Source organism: Ananas comosus, linkage group 13 (genome assembly GCF_001540865.1).
Source record: "Ananas comosus cultivar F153 linkage group 13, ASM154086v1, whole genome shotgun sequence".
NCBI lineage: Eukaryota > Viridiplantae > Streptophyta > Magnoliopsida > Poales > Bromeliaceae > Ananas > Ananas comosus.
The window spans coordinates 2,385,955-2,411,120 of NC_033633.1; the positions used below are offsets into that span (position 1 = coordinate 2,385,955).

Genomic DNA, 25,166 nt, shown 5'->3' on the forward strand with positions numbered 1-25,166 from the left:
GAGGACGCGAAATCGCCATCCCAGTGAGACTGACTGATTGTGGTGTTATTTAGTATCAAACGTTATAATTTAGTCTTAAACAAGTAATCTTGTTTCAAATAGTTTTTAAAAAAAAAAAAAAAAAAAATAGATAGCACGCTACCCGTTTCGTTTATTTTATTTAAAAATAAATTTAGCAAGAAGTGTGAATCAATTAGAATTCGAACTTGAAACCTCGAATATCAACCACCAAATTCTTTGTCACTTGTTCCTGCTTTATTTATATATATTTTTTTGTTTTGAGCCTTTCTTATAGCAGTTATGACATATGATAATTTTTTATGGAGAAAATTTTTTTTTTCTTTCATCCTTATGGCCCACAGTTGCCGACCGTGTCTCCGCATTCGCTCTGACGTGCTCTTCCTTTTAGTCATCCTCAAATCTTACAGTACCCTCGCCGCAGTCTATTCTTTCGTCCTCCGCCGTGGCCTCACTTTCGAACTCTAAGTCTCTACCGGCAGCAGAAGTGTGGGTGAAATAAGAGAGGATCATAGCATCGACGTGGGGACAATGGAAAAGGGAGGAGAAAAGAAGAAGCGGCAAGAAGCAAGTAAAGAAAAAAAGGAGAGAGAAATAAGAGTAATTTAATCAATTTACTAAAACTCCAAATCTAATTTACAAAACTCAGAAAAATGTTCAATTTTTATAAAAACACAGTTTTTTTTTTTTTATAGAATAGAAATTGGCCAAACCTTTTTTAATTTAATTATTAATTCATTCCCCAGTAGCTTTTATGAAATAAGTAATAAATACCGATTAGTTCTCAAATTTCTAAATAACCTGATTTGATTAATGATCATTCATTTCTTAGTTCTCTGTTACCTCATTTGCATAGTGAAAGGCATCAAAATTTATGTTATTTCCAGTTATGCAAACAATTTTACCTATATCATGTCCCGCCATCTTTCTCACTATTATTTTTTTCATTTGTGAAAAGAAAATTAACACAAAAGTAATAGTCACAATTAATAAACCACCATATTAATTTTAAGATTAATTTCATACAAATTCCTGCAAACATAGTGAATGGCAAATGTATCCTTACAAAGTTTAACTTTCATATATTATTCCTGCAAAAGTAAGTCATGATGTTTTCAAATTTGTCCCTCTAATTTGTTACCGTTAGAGAGCTGTTTATATTTTCAAATTTGCAATCACAAATACGTCCCTCCAAAAGCCATTACAATATAATATAAGAGGAGTAAAAATATCAAAAACTAACCAAGGTTAAGTATTAACCTATGATTTGTCGGATTGTTGGCGCTAACCATTAATCCCAAAAGCTCGAACTGTTAGAAATATGCAACCAATTCATTTAAAACGTACAGATATAGCGCCCACGGGTCTCGATTGTGACTCGGCCCAATGAGCCTCACGCCACTTCGAACATGACTCGGCCCATTCAGCCTCACGCTATTTCGAACATGACTCGACCCATCCAACCTCATACCATTTTGAACATGACTCGACCTAACATGGCCTCCTGCCATAAGGCAGGATGCTGGCTCATTTAAGCCAACAATCCCCCATCCAGCAGCTGCACACATTCGCAGCATCCGAAAATCAAACCCGTGACCACTAGCTCTGATACCACTTGTCGGATTGTTGGTGCTAACCATTAATTCCAAAAGCTCGAGCTGTTAAAAATACACAACCAATTACTTAAAACATACAGATATAGCGCCCAGAGTCTCGATTGTGACTCGGCCCAATCAGCCTCACGCCACTTTGAACGCCACTTCGAATATGACTCGGCCCATCCAACCTCATGCTATTTCGAATATGACTTAGTCCAACATGGCCTCCCGCCACAGCAGGATGCTGGTCCATTTAAGCCAACATATTTTAACTTAATTTTCTAACGGCAGAAATATATTCAAAAATATCAAGACTTTTACAAGAACAACATACAAAAGTTGAACTTTGTAGAAATATATTTGTCATTCACTACGTTTGTAGGGACCTGTATCAAATTAATCCATAATTTTATATCATATGCACATATATAACATACCCAACTCTAGTATATTTAGAATTTATACTCTAATGTAAATTTAAGTTCTTCCCAATTTATCTTTTACGTATTTAAATCTTCATCTTAATATAATTTAACTACAAATGTGATCAAATCCAAACATCATTAATGCCACAACATTTGTGAATAGTGTCTGATGATGTAAAACTAATTATGACAGCATGAGAAATTGCCAAATATAAGTCACATACCGCACGCGGCATGCTCAGCAGCACTTTCTGGAACAGTAGTGAACAAAAAAACATAAACATACATCAGTAATCAAGAATTCTGGTTAGAGGCAACAAATGAAGTTACCAAAAAGATAACTGAAAGCACATTCTGACCATACAAACACACTGCTCTCTCTCAAAATCTGACTTGAGAAGGTAGATATTAGAATTGTGATTTGTCGAGGGTATCGAAGTAGGGATGTTCCATCGCTGCTTTTGCTGATATTCTGCTTGCCGGGTCGAACTGAAGCATTTTCTGCAGGTTATTAAACACCAATACAGAATTTTAATGGACACTAGATGATGATGATAGAGGTAGAATCTTGTTTTGACAAATTTTAAATTCCTATTTGATGCCGAAGGTACTGGAACTTGAAACACCACAGTTACAAATCATGCATTTTAAATTAAACGCCACCATCAATTCATCTAAAGATTTATTATGTTCCCTAGTTCAAGATTAAATTTGAGCTAAAAATCGGTGGATGGTATGTTTATCAATTATATAATCCTATTTTAGAAGCATCATAACTAACGAAGTGTTGCTTTTCCCAATTTCTGGATATCTAATTTGAGGTTCTATAAATTAGTTTAATGATATGGTGATTTACCGAGAGAAGGTCTACACCCTCCGGTTCCAGTGCTGGAACTGCACGAGCCAAATTTTGGGACTTCCACTGCGGATATTCATGCCAATCTCTCAGAGAGCTGACTCCAGGCCATAACTCATCATTCGGAGTCCCCAGCATCCTTTCAGAAAAGAAGTACAATATTCGGATAAAACAAAATAATTTATTAACATACATATAGTCGATGAAACTAGGATACATTACTTTTGCCTTACCCAGATCTAGAAAATGTTGATTAAGGTGGATCAAAATTGTTAAGATAGAATGTTAAACTTTCTACAGTCAAAACAAGAATGTGTCAAAGGTTCATTAGAAGATATTAATACTTAATGACAATTTAGTTTGATTTGGAAGTTGAAACAAATTCATAATTCTAATTCACTTTATTTTTGGATAACCTTTGTAATTCTCTAACTCCAATCAGGCAATGTAAGAAATGAAAACACACTAATGGTGATAATTGCATATGTAATGTGTTGAATAAACTAGCAGCTCATATTATTTTTAACGAACCTGAAAATGTGTAGCAACTGCTGCAATTCCGAATCACCAGGGAAAAGGGCTTGTCTTCTAACCATTTCAGCTGCATAAATAGAAAATTAAGTCAGAAAAGGCATCAAAAGGAGCAGAAACCAGGCAACATAATCCATGCTTGCTTACCCTCCCAAAGTTTCTTAAGCCATGCACAGTTTAAATCCAGTGTGATTTACATAAAAGTCACAAGAATTTGCTATTAAAGGGAAATAGAATCTCTAAATTTTCAAACAGTGCCTGAACTTTTAAACTTAAACTAAAGAGAGTTAGTAATATTGCCCATGCTGAGGCAACAAGAACTATTTGGTACAGACTAGCATTATTTATGATTTCAAGGCCATAAGATTTAGGCAGTAGTAGGGGCTAAGTCGGCTTCCATGTCTCTCAATAACTCATGTCTTTTTGCTTTCAGTCACACCAGTAGCACACAAAATATATGGACTCACATAAATATCAGAAAGTGCTGTTGATCTTAAAGAAACAAGTGTGCGAATTATCTTGTGTTAGCTCTCAGATTTGGTAGCATTTTCTTAACCGTCTCTTTTACGACAATTCTGAACTGGCTCAGATTTAGTTATTGAAAAACAAGCATCCTGTGAATCAGAAAGTGCTACTAGTATGCTACTCTTATTGGTCTAGATTGAACTGAAGGTTGGTTAGACAAAACAAAGAATTTAGAGAAATAAAAAGTTATCCAAATGAATTCGAAGAAAGTAGTACTTAACATACCAAATATACATCCAACAGACCACATATCAACTCCAGTAGAGTAGTGTGTTGTCCCTAGCAAAACTTCAGGAGCTCTATACCACAGGGTAACAATCTACAACAGCAGAAACTGGTTTAATAGTCTATCCCATTAATTTAACTTAAAAAATGGAAGTGAAAAATATACAAAAAGATCAAACAACGTGGGTGACATTAAAGATGTCCGTGGATCGGGTCGGGTCTGGATAATTAATATACTGTACCCATACCCTAAAAAGAAATGGTTACAAAAAAATATATAGACCCTATCCATTTAACTTCGGGTCAGGTCCGGGTCTGGGTACTAAAGTTTCTAATATACCCATCGGGTCTATTTGAGCGGGTCTGGATAGTGACTACTCGTATACTACCCGTTCAAAATCGGATATGGATCGGGTCTAAATCGGGTACGGATATCCGTATAAATATATTTTTTTATAAACTTTATTAAATAGTCAATAAACAAACTATATTGTTGACAATGAAATATTGTTGGCAGAAATGAAATGAAAAAAAAGAGTAGAAAACAAAGAGTAAAAAAATTAGAAAAAAGTAATGAGTAAAAGAGACGGCTAGGGTTTCATTAGGATGAAAATACATAGTGACTCATCATCTATGAGTCATATTAAAATTGATCCTTCAACTTCAAAAGTTTATTTTTTTTTATTTACTATCGGATATTTCATCGGGTCCGGGTCCGGGTCCGGGTCCGGATTTGAAAACTATTCCGGACCCTACCCATTTAAAAGTTAGGTTCGGGTCGGGTCCAAATCGGGTATGGGTATAAAATATCCGGACCTATACCCGAAATTTTAATGGGTAATTTTTTTTATCCGTATACTATTCATTTTTTATCGGGTCCGGTTCGGGTCCGGTTCGGGTCTGGGTAGGGTCCGGATCGGGTATGGGATATCGGATATTTTGGACACCTTTAGGTGACATAGGTTGATGATGGATAAAGAAGCTGATCAGGCAGGACCTCATGAGTGTAGCTTTTCAGAGGGATGGTGAAGGCTCTTCCGAGACCCAGATCTGCAATCTTCAAGATACCCTTCTCTTTGTCAACCAAGAGATTTTGAGGCTTCAGATCCCTTTAATCATCATAAAACATCGCATATCTCATCACTTCAAAGTTTCACGTTATAGAGTAAGGTAACAAATTCATAAAAGCAAAATCCGACCTGTGAAGCACGCCATGTCCATGGCAATGGGCAACTCCTTTACACAACTGATACAGGAAACTCTACAATAACAAGAATAAAACATAACATAATTCTCACATCAAGAATCAAGAATAAGAAATGAAGTCCAGCATAATCTAATGAACAACTATTAAACAAAATGAGTGATCAGCATAAGGATATCCTGTGCAGATTTATCTCTACATGAAACTGTTTGTTAATAACAAACCAAGTGGTCTTTTGACTTGTTGACTCCCCTTGATCAAACTCAGATATCTCATATACCATTGGCAATACCAAACATGACTGGATAACAGGAAACAAAATTAATGAGTGAGCCTGAAGTCAACACGGCACGAACTCGCCTAACCGGAATATGAACACAATATACTAAGGCCTTCACAATTATTTTTTTATTTCTTTTTCAAAAATTCAAAAATTAAGGTTACAATACAAACATGTAGACATAGTTCTCAGGTTGATCTGACGAATCCGAATATTAAACAGGTTCACGGCCCACAAACCTGAATCGCCACCCTGATCTCATTTAACAGCTACATGATTAGGAAAAAATCCAACACTAGCCAATTATCAATCAAGATTTCATTTTTCAAGCAGAACACACTCACAACACCCAAGAAACACATATAGAAGAATACCTGAATCACTTGCGGCGGAAGAGGCCTCGGATTGGGGCCCCTCCTATGCGAATCAATGAACTTCTTGAGATCAGTGTCCAGATACTCAAACACCAGATAAAGCAGGGGCTTTCCGTTCTTCTCCGCATGCTCCACATTAAGCAATCTACAGAACCAAATCCACTGAAGAAGAAGCACAAAATTTAGGGCAAAAATTAGGGCATGAAGGTGATCGTCGGGTACCGGACGATGTAGATGCTCTGGGAGAGCATCTGGAGGAGGGAGATCTCGCGGAGCGCGGTGGGGGGGATCCCTTCCTCGTCCATCTCGAGGCGCGTCTTCTTGAGGGCGACGAGTTGCCCCGTCGCCTTGTCCTGGGCCTTGTACACCTTCCCGTACGTCCCTTCCCCGACCTTCTCGAGCTTCTCGTACTTCTCCATCGCCGAGAAACCCTAGGTCGTTCTCGGATTCGCGAATCGTCGAAAACCCTAGATCGGAGCGGATAGTAGAGGAAGGAGTGAAACCCTAGCGCGTGATCTGTTTGAGGTTGGGAATGAGAGGGGACGCGAGTTTTTGAAATGTGAAGGGAGGAGGGAAAAAGGAATTAGTGGGCCGGGCCATGTGGGGAGTGTAATGGGCCGTGCGAGGCTATAACGGTCGAATTATTTGAAATTTGAAATGTGTAGATAGTTTATCCATTCTACTTACCTGGAAAGGACTTTTTGTGCATAATAAAAGTCGATGACAAGAAAAATTTTTTAAAAAATTCTTGCTTTGATAGGGTGTCAAATTCGCCAACCGAATCTGAATTCGAAAAATTAATCGGATTCAAACCTAGAATTGTACGATTTTGACCGTACATCGGATTTTATACAACTGGTTTAATTTTATATACGATGACTCGTAATGACAGAGTCTTAAAGCATGTGAAAATTATGGCTTCTTTGTTTGGCTGAAGCTGCTGCTAAAAAGCATTGTAGAAGACAATCGATTGAGAAAACATTCATTAATATTTTATTATAAGTTTTAAGTTGATACCTAGTTTTGTAACTCAGAAGCATCCAGTATTTGTGAAAAAGATCAAATTTGATTGTTCACTATACAATTTATCCCATTTCTAAGAGCATATACACTCCTTTCTCATGTAACTTCAATCTTAAGAAGCACAGTATTTGTTATCCCTTTTTTGTTTTTCTGCTCACCTTTTTTACTTGAATCTAGCAAATGCTACATAAAATTCCATAAAAAAAAAATGTAACTACTAAAGCGAAAATGTAAAAAATTTCATTCTTCAATGAAAGAACCAACTTTGCCGAGCTACTACAGATTAGGGCAATACTAAGATGCATTTCACTCCATTAAGTCAAGCTTTTGATAAGCTACTTCACCAAGTACAAAAAGGACTTCCTCTTATTCATGAAGCTCGGAAGCATCATCCATTGGCAAGAAACGAATTAACCATAAATACAAATCAAAATGAGTTTCATACTCTTAATCACGATTTCAAACTGCGGAGCATAAAAAGCACGGAGTATTGTGCTGCGAGCAATAGCGGTTGCTGTCAACACTTCGAGAGCGAAACTGAGCTATCAAAAGCAGACCCCACATGGCTTATAACAAAACCGTAGATCTTGCGCTTCAACTGCTCGACTCTTTCCTTCACCCTATCTTCTCCTTGCACTCTCCCCACCCCATCCAACCATTCATTGATCCTCTTCAGCTGTGAAAGCACTGCTGCCACTCTACCATTGTTATCCTTTCCGTTACTCGAGCCATCTCCGAACAAGCGGAAGCCCACGTCAAGCGCTTCTTCAACGAACTTCAAGAACCAGTTCTGCATCTCATGCCGAAGAGCCTTTGCGAGCTCGAGTGTTTCGCTCATTCCTTGTCCTCTTCTCCACTTGTTGGCTATTGAACTTGGTTGCCTCTTCGAAAGGCTTGTTCTCGGAGGATCTACGGAGACAGCTTTTGGCTTTTCTATATCCTTTTGCTTGTGGATGCATTCAGTAACATCATTTAATAGGCGGAGCGCTTCAAGATCTGTAACTAACGCTGCCTCGACCCAAAGAGTGGCTGATTTAGTACTCTCTAGAGATGTTGTATCATTCGGTCCATTGTTAAGAGACTCAGAAGTTGAGTTCAACTTCACAATATCTTCATAGATGGAGAGAAAGCGATCGATTGTCGGGAGCGGATTGTTAGCTTTCGATGTTGAACAAAGATTGGAAAACATGCTGCAAATGAAAGTTGACAAGCAAACCAAAAAAAAAAAACCTATTACTAACAACAAAGTTATAGAGAGATTGGTTGGAGTTAGAACCGAATAAAAGGAATTTGTACCTTAAATTCCTGATCACAGATTCGGTGACCAATGCCTCTTCCAACGCTTCCGCTGCAGCTACTGATGCAATGTCTCTCCTCAGGAAAGCATCCTGTAATTTAAAGTGAAAGAGGTTAGAAGGTAAAATAGATTGGTTATAGGATGAATTTATTTTAACAAAGCTCATTTCAGAGAGAGTGAGGATGCAAAAACAATTCTAGAGATGTCACAGATTTAATTATTCCTGCAGAATCTGAAGTTTGAACTAAGATCTTCAAAGACTTATTTGTTACATGTGTAGGAAACCTTTTCTGATAACAAACCAACTTTCGTGCGAAATTGCATGGGTTTTCAATTAATGGCTATTTGGCAAGTTCTCGTGCGGGGATAAAAACAATTCAGATATTAGTTACTGCGATTTATGAGCAGCAAAAGATGCAATTTTCTGAGAAGAACATCTACCTTTCCGAGCTTCGCGAGGTTACTAGACACACCGTCCAGTGGGATGCTGCCATCTGTCCACTTTCGCTCCTGAACTGTAACATTTGCAGATGCCAAGTTCTGCTTCTCTGAAGAGGTGGATTCCATCTTTTTACTCGATTTTGTTTTCTCATATTTAGAAACCTCCGGTTCGACCTTCTTACTTGGTTTAGGCTTCTCATTAGTGGATGCTTCCTCATTATTTGATTGTTCCCAACTAGCGTCGCTCAGTCGCCGTGACATTGCAACCTATCCAGATAAAAAGATGCAGAAAATGAGTCAGCATTTACAGATAAAAAAAAAAGCGCGGAAAAAAAAAAATACAAACTTAAGCATTCACACAGAACACGAAGCACAATAACTTTTTGTTTTTTAGCCTAGACCAGCTGTTTTAATTGAAGAAATCAAAACAACTTCAGTTTCAAAAATTTAACAAAATTCAGTTTGAGATAGCTTTCTCAATGAAATAGAAGAAAAACCAAAATGCCGTTTTATCAGAGCCATGATTGAATGCAATTCGGTACCGCTTACAAAGCCGTGGTCCTAAGTCCACATTTACCACTTCATGGCATAAATTTATATTTGGCGCACGTGATATGATTCACCAGATCTCCATCACCCATATAAATTTATATTAAGATTGATCTTTCGGTAAAAAAATAAACAGAAATTAAAGTGAAGTAGTAACCTGGGTCCTCAAAATGGCTTCTTTATCCACTTTACTCTTGGACCCTCCCTTGTCCTTGAGCTCCGAAGAGACCGACGAATCGTCCCAGCTCTTCCGCATCGACTTCACCGACCCCAGGAGCGCGTCCGACACCTTCGAGATCCCCGCGACCACCACCCCACCCTTCTTCTTCTCCCCCGTGGCCGGCGACATCTTCAGCCCGCCCGACAGCCTCCTCGCGGGCGACATCGACCCCCGCCTCCCCATCGGCGAGCTCGCCGACTTCCGCCCTGCGGGGGACGGGTTCCGGTACCTCGACGGGACCACGATCGCGGGCTCCCTCGCGGCCCTCCGGTTCTCCTCCTTCGCCGCGACCAGGCTCGGCACCACGCACTTGGACGGGGCCGGCGAGGAGGGCCGCGACCCCACCGACGGCGACGACGGCCGCGAGCTCTCGCCGTTGCTCTTCCTCGCCGCCAATTTCGCCCCCGCCGGCGACGAGAAGCGCCGCTTCCCGTTGGGGGCTGCCGCCGCCGCATTTTCCTTGTCGGAGATCGAGTTGTCGGGTTCGAGGGGGAAATTGGGGGATTTGCGGGAGGAGGAGGAGGAGGGGAGGAGGGGGGGGCCGGCGTGGGCGGGGGAGGCGGGCTGGATGACGAAGCCGCGGTGGGAGGGGGCGGAGCGGGCGACGAGGGGCTCGGGGGAGCCGGCGAAGGGGAGGGGGCGGGAGGCGGGGACGGGGCGGAGGCCGAGGGCGCGGGGGACGGGGGGGCGGTCGAAGCGGAGGCGGTCGACGTGGACGAGCTGGCCGAGCTGGGGGCGGGCGGAGAGGACGGCGTCGGCGTCGCGGTCGGAGAGCGCGACGTAGGTGGAGTGGAGCGAGTCCGACAGCTGCAGGTAGAAGCCGTGCGCCGGCCAGAGGTCGTCGGCCGTCGACGCCGACAGCGCCGGCACGATGCCCGTCACCTGCAGCACCGCCGACCGGTGCTCGCCCGCCACCCGCGCCTCCGTGTCCATCGACTGCAGCAGCTTCAGCAGCACCCCCGGCGTCACCGTCGCCATCGTCCGTCCCCCCACCACCACCACCACCACCAACCAAACTGTAAAAATAAGCTTTAATTTAGACCCCACTACTACTCCTACGAGGGGAGAGGCTTTGAATGAGCGAATGAGCGAGTGTGAGTGGTACTACTACTACTACTACTACTACTACTACTGTATTGTGTGAGATCATAGAGAGAGATGTGGCCATTTGGATTGTCGGCGGGGGGGGGGGGGAGGAGAGAGCCGTTAGGATGACGTTGGGGGAGGATTTTGAATTTGAATTTCAAATGATGCCCGCGTGGTCGGGGTGTAAAAACAGGAGAGAGCTGGGGGGTATTTTGGGAATTGTGGAGCGTACTATTCTCACGGGTGGCGGGTGCGACGGACTCGCGGTGGGGAGGGCCGTTACTCTGTTTTTTTTGTTCGAGAGGGCCGTGACAGTTGGCGAAGACTTATTGGCTCACCTATAGATTTTACCATCCAGTGATTATAATTAGTTAGAATTATTATGAACTATTTTAAATTAACTATCAATTTTCTAAAAAAATTAAAAATTAAAATTTTAATTTTTTAAATTTATTTGATTTGAGTCAATCAATAATATTTTAACTTTCAAATATGAATGTATTATTTTTTTTAAAAAAATAGTTAATATATTTTATATAATTCTCGCAACTGTAAATTTATTAAAATAAGACATTAGTTTAACTTCTGAAGTTAAAATACTGTTGACTGACTCAAATCAAATAAATTAAAATATTGGATAATAAAATTAAAATTTTGAAAGATTGACTAATAAATGTTTATGTTTTTACCTTTAATTATTGTTAAATGGCTCAACAAAAGAATTTTTGTTTGTTTGTAAATATCGATTTAAATTTAAAAAATTTTATGCTTATCATTATAAATATTGTAATATATCTATTTAATAATTTATTTATTTCCCAAAGAGCTTGAATGGAATCAATAAATCAATAATTTATTTATTTCTAGGAGTGCTATGCGGGACTTGTTTTCACTGTAAGTTACCCCAGCATTTTTAATTAAAGCATATATATAAACTATATTTTAAAAATCTTTGAACTTTTAAATAAATTTTGAATGGCTTGGCAAGGTGCTCCCAAATACGGTCCCATGCACCGTGTGCGGTCCGTGTCGTGCCGTGCCGTGAGCTGCTTGGCTTATTTTACACCTTTGGAACTTCCACAGAAACATTGATAGGCATTGGCGTGTTCGTGGGCCCAACTTGAGATCAACGAGCGTTGTCGCCTATTTTATTACTTTGAGCCTAGTTCGGCCCAATCCATTCATTCGGATTAAACCTTTTCGGGCTTGTCTTTGTTTACGAATGTAAAATTGCGTGGAGACATCTGTTATTCTGAATTGGTCACTTAACTATTCTTCTATCAACTAATGTCCTCTAGGGTTGAGTGGATAGTTAGTTGAATAGTATGATCTAACGGATGAAAATGATCAAACGGATAAATCTAACGGTAGAAAATTTGGTAGCACAAAGTACTTGGTATTATTAATAGCATTGTAGCTGAACTCAAGAGAAAGAGCTAGGCTAGAATATTAGTAATAGCACCAAGTCATTGGTCATATTAAGTTTCGGCTTTTTGATGAAACGATGCACAGTTAGGATGATAGTGGTTCTCTAGGGTTAAGTGGATAGTTGGTTGAATAGTATAATCTAACGGATAAAAAAATGATTAAAAGGATAGATCTAACGGCAAAAAATTTAGTAGCACCAAGTGCTTAGTACTATCGATAACATTATAGCCGGACTCTATGTGTGTGTGCGTGCGCGCATTCCATTGCTACCAACAATTAATAGTTAGCAAAATTCAGACTCCAAGTGGTATTAATGGTGTTTAGAATAATTAGATTTAACTAAATCACAACTATGTTTAAGATCATCTCTAATTTGATCAATGAAAATAACTGAAAATAAATAAATCAAAAGTTAAAGGATTTGAATGAAGCCCAATGCAATGTTAACTTAGTATCTAATTTGCCATGCTTTCATGCATTGGCATGTGACATAGATCAAGTGAAAAGAGCTTTGAACTAAAGATTACTCTTTTATGAACAAATCCATCATAATTTTCATTAATGAGTTCACAGACTCTAGTTGTTTCGCGTTCATTGATCTACGTAGGCGACTACTACAGTACAATTTTATAAAAATTTGAGTAATCTAAAACTTTTACTGAAAAAAATTTATTTCTTGTCGTACCAATAAAGAACAAAAAAAAGAGCTTACTTGATGTGTAATTTTTGCCGGCACATAAATATTTGGTGTTTTTTTTTTAGAGAAAGGTAGACTTGCTACGTGCTTCAGTCATAATAAATATGAACTGAGTTACAGAAATAAGACAACTGGCCCCGAGAATCATAAAAGTTCCAAACAAGAGTTGACTAAAAAAAAAATCAATTACATGCTAAGGTAACTTATGACAGTCTACTAGAAAATTCTTCCATTACTTCGCTAGCAATTTGGCCTTATTGACTGCCGCCAACGGCTCAGTGTTGATCCCTCTGAAAATAAAATTATTCCTTTGTGTCCATATAACCCACCAGCAAACTACAAATAAACGTGTTCTCGTCATCTTTTTCCTGTTACAGTCTTTCCGAGTCGCCCTTTTTCAAACTTTACGAACATCTTCACTGAGGGTACACCCTAAATCCCCTTCGCCAATCATCACCGTAAGCATAAAATATCTACTGAAAATACAACCTGTGAAGATGTGATCTATCGTCTCTAAAGAGGATCTACAGAACACACAAGATAGGTTCTACGTCCAATCTTTCTTGGATAAATATTTGATGTTGATGTCGTGCAAGTGTAAAACCAACAAAAGTTTCCTTTACGTTCGAAGTAGTAAGAACTTTTTCCCCTTTCTCCGGGGCACTGAGGCAACACATGAAGGAGACTCTTATATATTCAAATTAGAGTGAGAAATTCAACCATTAATGTGTGGTGTTTTTCCTTGACTGAGTTCTATGAATTGAAACAGTGAGAAACTTGACCATTGAGCAGTGCTTTTTTTTCCTTGATTGAGTCCGTAGGTGTTGCTTTCGATTTAATTCATTTCCGATATGTAGAATTTAGGAGTACCAAATCAAGAGAAATTTGACACGCATAGGTTGTTCAGAATGAAGATGGCAATGTAAAATGAAAAACATGGAACACGAGTTATCTACCGATAATATTACTCTACATGGCAAACATAGTCAACATAGTAATTGCAAGAAATTCTCTACTTGCTGAGACAGCTTAATCAATGAATGGTGTCTTATTCATTTACCTTGTAGAATGCCTCAAGGGAGAAGAATCTAGCAACCAAAAGTCATTAGCTTGACAAGAAAGTAGGAATGAGATTTTGTTTACATTCTAATGCACAATTTCATGCAAAATGCTTAGAGATACTCTTGATAGTTTTCAAGGTAAAAGGAGTAAGAATTGAATACGAATGCTAAAATCACAATTCCCTAACAGCTAAAACTTTGAGAGAAAGCAGTTATTTTATGTAAATTTTATATACTATCAGAACAAGAAATCCTAAGTGGAAATCCGGCCGGATCCTTAGTTTTATTTAATTTTCTTCCATATAATTTCAGTCCACGTCTTGAACTTTTCAAAACATCTGAAGGCTAGATGTAACAGCTATCAGGCCATTGGGCTTATTTAATTTCTTTTTTCTATTTAATTCAAGTCTGAAACAACAAAATTTTATGAAACAAGTAAAATATTTTTTTATTATAAATAAAATATTCTAGTTGTAATTCCAACCAGAGCTACAAGAAGGTTAGTAAAAAAAAAAAAAAAAAAAAAANTATTAAGCGCTTGATGCTACCGAGTTTTTCACCATTAAATCTACACCTTTAATCATTTTCATCCATTAGATCATGTTATTCAACAAACCATTCGCTCAACCCTAGAAGACTATTATCACCTTGATTGCATATCCTTTAATACAAGGGTCAAAAATCTAATAGTATCAATAACTTTGTGCTATTAATAGTATTCTACTCTAATTCAATATATAATTTATCAGGTTAAATGCATACAGATACCTGTAAACATAGTGATTTGCAAATATATCTTTACAAAGTTCAATTTTCATATATTATTCCTGTAAAAATTCTAATGTTTTCAAATATATTTTTCTAGTTTGTTACTGTTAGAGAACTATTTATATTTTCAATTTTGTCATCACAAATATGTCGCTCCAAAAGACACAACAATATAATATAAGATGGATAAAAATATCAAGTTATGTAATAAACTAACAAGGTTAAGTATTTAATATATAGTTAAGTAAATTTTTCTAACGAATTCTAATAACATGAATTTATTTAAAAATATTAAAATTTTTACAGAAATAATATATAAAAATTTAATTTTATCGACATATATTTATAAATTAATATATTTGTAGGAACCTATACACAACTAACCCACAGATCACCAAAAAAGATATTATTATGCTAATAAATAATAAAGTGTTGTACATAGTAGTACTATGGTGGTCAAGCGTGACAGATTTTGTTGTTTCCATTTAAGCCGTTGCATGCGTAGGAGCCACACACCTGGAGCAAAACAGTTGGTCGACGCCTCATCACGAAGACTCCTGCGTTCTCCTCCCACAAGAAAATTAATTTAAGCATTCGGTAGTCGGTAGAAGTAGTTATTTTAATCACTTAACTCCGCGTGAGAAAAAAAAAAAAAAAAAAAGAGAGTCTCGAGAAGCACTTTTTTCTGCTGTACGGTCAAGCAGAATTTTTTTTTTTTTTAAAAAAAATTCTCCACAAGAAGCCAAAATCATCCTCACAAGTCGACATGGCTTATTTGGACAGTGTGCCGACGAGCATAGACTGCCGGTGTTGATCTTGAAAAGGAAAAAAAAATATTTCTAAAATATCTTCAATTTTATCCAAATTATATTTTCATAAATAAAATTAGATTGGAATGCTTAGTAAAAGATTATTTTTACTATCAAATTTCTAACCTTGGGTGAAAAATTATAGACTTAGAATGATATTAGTCCCTTATGATTGAATGATCTTCTAGAATTGAGTGGTCCCCACTTGGTTATAATATTTAATTTAGAAATGATGAAAAGAGTTGATCCAAGGCCTAAAAATTTGATAGCAAAAAAGATCTTTTGCTATCAATAGTATTATAACACAATTTTTCATAAATATGTATTCTCGTTAAACAAAAGATCTATAATTGTTATTCGGGTTGCCGTCGTTGACATAAATCATGTACCAGTCTTTTTAGGTGTCAGAAACGAGTATTGTGATGATAACTCGATGAAAATAGAGATAGTGTGATGAATTGCAATCTAATCATTATTGAGATTTTAGCGGCGATTTAATGTGTACCCTTCAATATTTAATCTATATTTTGGGTGAAATATTACTAATATATGGATAGTTTTGATCATTTTATTAAATTTGAGGAGTTTTTTTATTTTTTTTAATCTTGATTACTTCTGGAGAATTTCTATATAATTAGGGGTGGGCTTATAGAATTAATCCTAAATTATATCGTGGAATAATTTAGATTATTCTTGAAAACTTAAATTAACCCTAAATTATATGTAATTAGAATCTTCTGATCTTTCTCTAACTTAATATCAAATGGATTTACTCTTTTTTTTATTTTTTCACCTTTCACTTTCTTAAAGCATAAAAGTAAAATCTATAGAATCAGATCTGGAGATTAAAAAAAAATAACAACAGAAAAAAAAAAAAAAAGAAAGAAGAAGAAGCAATTCCATCTACATTTATTTCGATTTGGCTATGCATTTATACCTGAGCTACCTTTTGTCATGTAAACCTATTATTGTAATTAACTTATCGACATTATTTTCACTCCTACATAAAACATATTTTCGACGTTAAAAAAAGCCATTTTTGGAACTAATAAAACCGATGTTTCTAAACATGATTAGGTATGATGATCGCCAATAAAACTCGTTAATCAAATAATCGTCTTCGATTGTCAGATTTACCCTCATCAAGTATTTGAAAACCGTCTAAACAATTTGAAATGTTAGACAGATCTCAGTGAACGAAGTTCTATTCTTGAAATGCAATGAAAAAAGTTGCGATAGAATATTTTACTTTATGTACTTATAAATTTTTTTTTATTCTGCATTAATTGATTTTCAGCAAAAAAAGCCTCTCCATCTATTCAACTTTTTTTGTTTTAGAGATAGGTAGCACGCTATCCGTTTCGTTTATTCATTTAGAAATAAACTTAACTAGAAATGTGAATCAATTAGAATTCAAATTTAGATCTCAGATACCAACCATCAAACCCTCTCTATCGATTCAACTGTTTATTCGTGAGTTGTAATTTCTCCCTGCAGAGATATTTCGGTACTGAAGCCAACTTTATCGTTAACGCGTGTATGTACTTACATCAATCAATTTCGTGTATTTGATCCGCAATCCAGTTGACGAGGTTCATTGGAATTTTTAAGGCTGTGGTATCTTACGCGAACTTCTCTACGAGGACGAGTCCACAGAAGGGAAAGGAGAATTTTGTAGCATGTAAAACAATTTAGATTCAAAAGAAAAATCAAAATTCGTTTCACTAACTAGCAAATGAAGATACACTCGCCACCCCTCCTCTCCAACTGCTATTGCATAAAGCATCATTAAATACAGATATATATATGTACACGAAAATTATATAACTTGGCGCAAGGTTTATGAGAGAGTTTTTTTTTTTTTTTTTGAAAAAAAAAAGGAAACGGAAAACGAAAACCCCGCACCAAAAAAAAGGGCCCCAAAATCAAACAAAGCTCTTAAAATTTGCCATTTCCGAAATTCCGAAGGGCGCAAAAGCGCTTTTGGGCCAAGCCGAAGACTAAAAAGGAAGCGCGTTTAGGAGGACCAGCTCCTGATGAGGGAGGGGCGGGGGCCGAACATCTGGTCGAGGACGATGACGATCGCCATGGCGAGCGACGCGTCGAGCTCCGGCTGGACGACGAAGCGGAACACGTCGGCGCCGAACGCGGCGCCGCCGTTCGCCGCCGCCTCCTTCCGCCGCACCTCCGCCACCGCCGCCCTCCGCCGCGCGTCGTACACCACGCAGCTCCGCCGCGCGTACGATCCCTCAATCTCGAACGCCGCGTCGCCGCCGCCGCCGCCGCCGAAGGGGGTGACGTGCGCTAGGGCTTTGGAGTGGCGGAGGTTCATGTGCCGCTTCACGGAGTAGAGGGGGCGAATCGTCTCCTCCCCGTCGTAGATCACCCAGTGATCCCCCAAACTCAGCCTCTGCATCGCAAAATCCACAGGGATCGGGTTAGGTTCCGGCGATCGCCGAGAGCCGAATCCGCCGCGAAATGCGGCAGATCTAACGCTTTAAGCCGATCGAGAGATCGGGGGATCGGATCGCTTACCTTTCGCCGGATCGTGAGCAGGGCCTTCCCCGCGGCGTCCATGAGCACGACCTCCCCCTTGGCGCCCGATCCGTAGTTGTCGACTCGGTACACGAGGTTCCCCTTCGCGTCGAACACCGTGAACCCGCTGCAGTTGAAGAGGAGCGACTTCGTCCACACCGTGAGCGCCGCCGCCTCCTCCCGCCGCCCCTCCCCGCCGCCGCAGCACGCGGCGGAGCTCGTAGAGAGATCGAGCGCCGGGGACGCCGCGTTGGGGTACACCTTCGTCATCGACCTCAACAATGGTGCGAATCCGCAAACTCTACTACAGAGGAAGAGGAAGAGGAAGAAGAAGAGGAGGAGATCGAAGAAGCGCTTCTTCTCACCACACCGCCTTGTTCAACTGATTAAGAGTTCTACGCCACGGTGCTTCATATATACCCGTCGCATGGACGAAAATACCCCTGGAAAGTCCCACAATCCCCGCTGAGCCTCTCACGTGCGAGGCGTGGCGGTGGTGACGTGGCCACTGGCCACGGGGTTAAGAATTCCCGGCTTCGGAAGGTAATTAATTAGTTCAGATTTAATTAACCGCTATAATAATTATTAATAATATCGTCGGATTATATTATATTTAAGATTAAACACTTAATTTTTTATTTCCGGGGTGAGAATCGTGAGGGACACGTGGCGGCGGGAAAGTGACGCGAAGGGTTTAAAAAAATGGGAGCGAGATAAGCGTCGGGTCCCTTGGGCGGTTGGGTGGGGTTTTCGCATCATAATTGTGCTTCTCTTGGAGCCACTCGCGTAGAAGAATAATGGGATTAAAATTAATAAATTAAGGTTGTGCGGAACATAGAAATTAATTATATAATAATATAACAGAGTGGACTATGTCCCCAATACCAAATGTTTATTTTACTTGCTCTTAAGTATTATTTTAAAGTAGATTTAAAGGCAAGTTTTATTTGCCACAAACAATAGGGATTAAAGTTCGGAGACGGGTAGTGTCAAAAACTTATTCGCATGGCATGACACAGTATGGTATATGCGTGTCTTATCGTGCTAATATACATCGATTATAATGATATTTTTGTACTGATATATTATGACATAAAACGTATAAATTTTATAATCTCAATATATTTTAATTATTTATTATATTATTTTTATTAAATTTTTTATATTTTATTACAATAAATATTTACTAATGAAAAAGAAAGTGAATGTTGAGGTGTCCCTCTGGCACGAGAGTTGTATAGTGCCAATATTCTATTGGCAAAATACGACACATCATACATGGACAAATCATAAGTTAATTGTATATAAAAGATAGATAAGATTGATTTGCAAATGAATTAGAAGTTTTATTCTATTTGTATGTAAAATTAAAATATGTGAAGTGTTACGCAATCAACTTTGATTGCTTTATGATTTGACCCACATAGTGTGGCGGTTACATAGATTTAGTCAGTAATATATTAATATTCCAATTTGATTTGTATTGTGATTATAAAATTACTAATTTCGTAGAGTTATTATTCGAAGAAATCCCAAAAAAAAATTCATAGTAAAAACCCTTCTATATATATTTCTTTCACTTAAATGAGACTAAAATTTTTTAAATAATCGATCGTAGTTTAATATTCAGAAGTTTATTTTAGTTTTTATGGCACGTCATTTTCTTCTTGCCTAAGAACCTATTTTAGAAGTCATGCCAAATAGGGTGTTAGGTTCTAATTGCTAAAAGAGGTAATCACTTGTTTAACTACTTAATGACTCGTCAAACATAGTTAATAAATTAATGTAACCGCAGATTTAACAGGTTATTATATATTGTCAATCATGGTTTATTTTTAACACTAGGGTTGTAAAATTTTCTCCTTGACTATTCCTAACGTTTTATCTAATATCTTATTTTTAGAAATCTCTGCCATTTTTATATTGTTAACGCTAACAATATTTGTCACGTCATTATCAAATTTTGTCATATGATAAACTAGATAAAATTAGAACTCTATGGTACAATTAAACTTATAATATTTTAAGGGTTAATTGCATATTGTTCTCTGTAAATATATGCGAATAGCAGATATATCTCTAAAAAGGTTCAACTTTTTATATTTATTTCTATAAAAGTCTTAATATTTTCAAATATATTCCTCCTGATAGGATTTGTTAGAAAATATAAAAAATTAACTATAGGTAAAATACTTAACCCTGATTAATTAGTGAATGAGATTTAATTGATCTTTTTATCTCTCTTATATTATTTTGATGGTAGAAAAAAAGAAGATGGCCGTTGAAAATTTTTTGAAGAATATTTCTTCATAATTTTAACAGTTGGGACTTTTAGAGAGACATATTTATGATGACGAAAATGTCATTTCACTTATCATCTGTAAAAAAATAAATCGTACTTTAATGATATGATAATTATTGGACTTTTGTAGGGACAAATATGAAAAATTAAACTTTAAAGGAATATATTTGTTAATCAATATGCTTACAGCGAGTTGTATGAAATTAATCTTATACTATTTTAATATAGTTTAGTGAAAAAGTGCATCAATAGTCGTGCATGCACGCACCCCACATATATTACTGTGGTCAAATTATGACACATGGAATAGTTTCACTAGATTAGCAACTTTTGAGTTAATCTTTTGCTGTGGTACTTTTATAGGGATTAATTTTAATTTCTAATTTTTAATAATACAAGTGATCCGAGTTCAACAAAAGTGTAACGTTGAGGCCCTTTGTGTTGGTCGGCTTGCCATGATCAAAAGGAATCATAATGTCCACATCTTCATCATTTTATCATCCACTCACAATCTCTCTTTTTAAATGAAACTTAACCAGTTGATTATTAATACTTCATCATGTTAAACATGAATTAAGCTCAATGCAACAACAATAAAAGGTTGAAATTAAGTAAAGATTAACCTTGTATCCCCTTAATTTGTTAGGTATTTTGGATCGGTTGCACATTGCGGGTCAACCCAAATCTGAACTCGGACCAATAGTGGATCTGATTTGTTCAAATCCGGTAAAAATCCAATATGAAAAAGAAGTGGCAAAGGCATGATTCTAAGGAATAGGAATGGTTGTGCTATGATAGTACTACGATTTTATGTACCGTCGGCTGTTAAAAGATGATGACCGTATTTGATTTAGTCAGAGCTTTCGTTCTCAGAAATAGCTTTTTGCGCAGTTGTGCGTCTAAAGCACAAACACAACTATAAGGCTGGATTGGCGCGATATATCTTTTCTCTCTCTCTCTCTCTCTCTCTCTCTCTTTTTTCTTTCTGCAATACATCAATTTCACGTTGTCCATTCTCTATGAACTCTTTTCGATGACTCGGCACGAATGAGAGGCTCTTTAGCGGCGGATCCAAGACAGTCCCTCTAGTGTGATCTCCTTTTCAAAATTTTCTTTTTGATTAGATGGATTTTATCTTCTTCTGAGATTTGAGGAATAGGGTAAGAGGTTTGGTCCAATTCCCATACATTGGGCATGTATTTAACACCCTTGGATAATGATTCGCTTTATTTGTTAAATATAATGAACTTACATGTTATTTTTTTGGCATCTTAAATTTTTTGGAGAAATTGGTAGTTTCGTGATAAAAAAAAAAAAAACCATAGATTTTTAATTGGCACTTAAATAGTTATATCACATATATAACTATTCAATCGAGGTAACGATTTTTTTTTTTGGGGGGAAAGAAAAACTCTGTGAAAAGATATTGCTACATCTAAATTATAATTATTTTTTCGACATTTCATTGGAGCAAAAAGCTCCTGATAAGATTAGGCAACTGCATTTTTTTTTGTGCCCATCATTTTCATGAGTAGGGGTTCAAAAAGAGGCACGTTGACTGTGGGGGCTCACTACTCATATATGCTAATAATAAAGGTGTACATAGCATGTTAACATGATCTTATCACAAAGTAATCTTCAATTTGGCCAAGCAACCCACGCTGTGCCGTTCCTGCCCTTTTCCACACACAAACACACAAAAAAAAAAAAGAAAAAAAAAAGAAAGCTATTCTTATCTGCACGCATCCCATGCAAAAAATGGGACGAAACTTAAATTGTGAGCTTTTCCAGCAATTTCGTATTAAATTATATGAAACAATCGTTGTGAAATATGTTCAACATTCATGCCTAAGGTAGAAACACTTTAGTAGGTCCAAGACGTGGACTTAAATTGAGTGAAAGAAAATCAATACTGTTATGACCCAGCATATACCTTCTACTCTGATATTATGTTTAATTATATAAAATAACCGTTAGTTTCTAAATACTTATGCCGTTAAAGAACGGTATTTTAATATTTTTATATTCAACACTCTATTGTTGTCATCTATCTAATCAGCATGTATCTCAAATAAACAACTAACAGGATTCGGTAAGAAAACTCAATTCGCTTTATTAATTGTGAATTCATTATTTAAAGAGAAATGCTAAGTCTACAATCTGTATCTTTGTTTTCGGTCTAGTTTTTTCGGCTTTGCCTTAGAGCCTGATGCTTGTCGATAGGACATGTTAAAAATATAGTTCAATATTGATAGCTAGAAATAAGAATGTTGTTTACATATACTGTTGAAATTTTTTTCACCTCTATATATATATTAGAGGAAGTTTTTGAGTTAGTAAGGACCTTGAAGCAACATTACAAGACTATTTAGATGCATATTAGCTGAAATTGTGCTGCAGTTTTAACTGCATGTAGGACCGATAAGGTACGTGATTTGTTTCCTTTGGATCTTACTGTTGTCGTTGAAACTACACTAAAAGACTCATATGCAGTAATTGAAATAATGCCTAAATTGGCCAGAATTCAAACTACAGCAATTAGAGATAAACTTATCTACCTATTCACTTTTAATATATATATATAGAGAGAGAGAGAGAGAGTGAGAGAGAGAGGGGGGAGAGAGAGAGATAGAGAGAGAGTAGGGCTACTATACTCTAATGAGTATAAAGCCTTTTATACTCATGAGTTGTTTTCGATAATGGAGCTTCCGAATCGACAATCCACTCCGTTAAATATAATTTAGAGTATTTGAAACTTCTAAAAAATAAATTTTATAATTTTTCAAAATCATAATAAAATCTATCAAGCAGGCCTAAAATGAACGGTCAAAATTGAACTACGTCCTAAAAATAGATGATCGGATCCTTCAATTTTGAGATCGGAGTTATTAATCATTATCTAGGTAGTGAATATAATTTTCGATAAAAAATTCAACATATTTCAATTCTTTTACACCGTTAAACTAGTAAGTATTCTATATCGGCTATTAAAAATTATCAATTTTGTGACTTTTTTATCGTAAGATAAATAATGTCGAAAAATTATAAAATTTGATTTCTAGATATTTTAAATATTTTAGATAATGTTTAACGGTATAGATCATCGATTTGGAAGCTCTATCATCGAAAACGACTTATGAGTACGAGGGCTATCGTATTCATAAGAATATAATAGCTGAATTCTCTCTCTCTCTCTCTCTCTCTCTCTCTCTCTCTCTCTCTCTCTCTCTCTATATATATATATATATATATATATATATATATATATTTCAATATTACGGGTAATCTCATCATACCATATATAGAGTGATTAAATTTATAGATATTATTGTCAATTGCATGTATCTCGAACTAAAATTTCTTTAGTTGTACTGTATTTATAAATACATCGAACGAACCAGCTGCCGCGGAGAGGCACTTTTCACCCTTTATTCTTTGTGCTTTTTCTTCAGTTGAGAACTACATATATAAAACTAAGACAGTGAATGATTGGGACATAAAGCATATCTGAGACGGCACCCAAGAATCAAATTCAGGTAAACATGCCCCTCAATATTGTGCGCGGCCAAAGCTGCAGCAATCTTCTACAGTTGTTTCAATTATACACCCTCAATGTTTCCTCAATTTAGTTTTCTATGCATTGATTTTTTTTTTTGGGGAAATTTTATTAATGCATTAATTTACAATGTAATTAGATCTTTTGAGTCTCAATCACTGCCACAATGTTTGGTCAAAAAGTAACACTACAACAAATCTTATACTTAATGATATTTTAAGCAATAATTAGCGACGTTTAAAGTGTCGGCAAAAATAATTCCGACGCTTGTAAAAACATCGAGTAAAGAATCGTTAAATAAACATATCGGGATAAATATACTGACACTTTAATTAATATAGCGTCAAAAAATTTTAATCAAATATTTAATAAAAATATATTTATTAGCGACACTTAATTATAGTGTCGACACATGCCAAATATTGAAGACACTAGAATAAAGCATTGCATAAAAAGCGTCGTCTAAAGCATATTTTATTATAGTGTAAGTTTCCTAAAAAGCGTTAAGTTTATGTATTATTCCTGTTTATTTTTATTTACATACATATTTATTCTTCTAGTAAAGTTAAGAGCTTATATGTTTATCCATTAGTGTTATTTATTATTATGAAAATGATTGATTTGAAGAATAATTTGATACAAGATGGTGTAAATATTCATGTTAAGATCAGGCGAATCACAACACAACATGTACACCAATAGAAAAACTAACGAAAAAGACAATAAAAAGGCTCCTCGCCTTCCAATAATTGACTTTGATATCATATATAACTAAGAATTGATCTTATGAAAAAATAATTTAGAAATATTCTTCTTCTTTTTCTTTTTTTTTTTTGTGAGAGATAGGTAGCACGTTACCCGTTTCGTTTATTTCATTTAAAAATAAACTTAGCTGGAAATGTGAATCAACTAGGATTCGAACTTGAGACCTCAGTTACCAACCATTAAGCCCTTTGCCACTCATGAAGTGACTAGTTCCTAATTTCTTTTTTTTTTCCCTTTTCTTTTTGTTTCCTTTTTCGACAGTAAGGAGACTAATTCAAATTATTTAAAAAACAGGTGACTTGCCCAACCCACTAAATTCTTTTCAATTTCTTAATTATTTTCTGGGTATCATGCCATTATTAAATGGTGACTTATTAAATATAAAAATATGAAATCATCGTTCTCTAGCTATTATTTTAAGCTTTTGGAGAATTACAATTGTTTCATTTTCTTTAACATGGCTAACTAACCGGTTCATATATAAAACCTTTAAATTTTTTTAAGTTAAAATATTTGCAGGCCCCCTCATCTAGGTAAATGCGAAATTAATTGTTTTGAGATTTTATGCTTAGTTATGTTAAAGTTTTATTAAA

The 25,166-nt window shown here is 36.6% G+C and overlaps 3 protein-coding genes across 3 annotated transcripts; all 3 read right to left on the reverse strand.

Annotated features, from left to right (window-relative positions):
* On the reverse strand, positions 2,161-6,606 carry LOC109719546 (cyclin-dependent kinase B1-1). Its single transcript, XM_020246294.1, has 8 exons — positions 6,259-6,606; positions 6,037-6,181; positions 5,378-5,439; positions 5,176-5,287; positions 4,179-4,272; positions 3,429-3,498; positions 2,898-3,036; positions 2,161-2,542 (listed from the first exon to the last, which is right to left on the reverse strand). The coding sequence occupies exons 1-8, from the start codon at positions 6,453-6,455 to the stop codon at positions 2,450-2,452; spliced, it is 912 nt and encodes a 303-aa protein (XP_020101883.1). The 5' UTR covers positions 6,456-6,606; the 3' UTR covers positions 2,161-2,449.
* Positions 7,349-10,601, reverse strand: LOC109719057. Its single transcript, XM_020245565.1, has 4 exons — positions 9,504-10,601; positions 8,798-9,064; positions 8,356-8,447; positions 7,349-8,249 (listed from the first exon to the last, which is right to left on the reverse strand). The coding sequence occupies exons 1-4, from the start codon at positions 10,542-10,544 to the stop codon at positions 7,577-7,579; spliced, it is 2,073 nt and encodes a 690-aa protein (XP_020101154.1). The 5' UTR covers positions 10,545-10,601; the 3' UTR covers positions 7,349-7,576.
* LOC109719058 (protein LURP-one-related 8-like) lies at positions 17,112-18,329 on the reverse strand. Its single transcript, XM_020245566.1, has 2 exons — positions 17,951-18,329; positions 17,112-17,825 (listed from the first exon to the last, which is right to left on the reverse strand). The coding sequence occupies exons 1-2, from the start codon at positions 18,218-18,220 to the stop codon at positions 17,433-17,435; spliced, it is 663 nt and encodes a 220-aa protein (XP_020101155.1). The 5' UTR covers positions 18,221-18,329; the 3' UTR covers positions 17,112-17,432.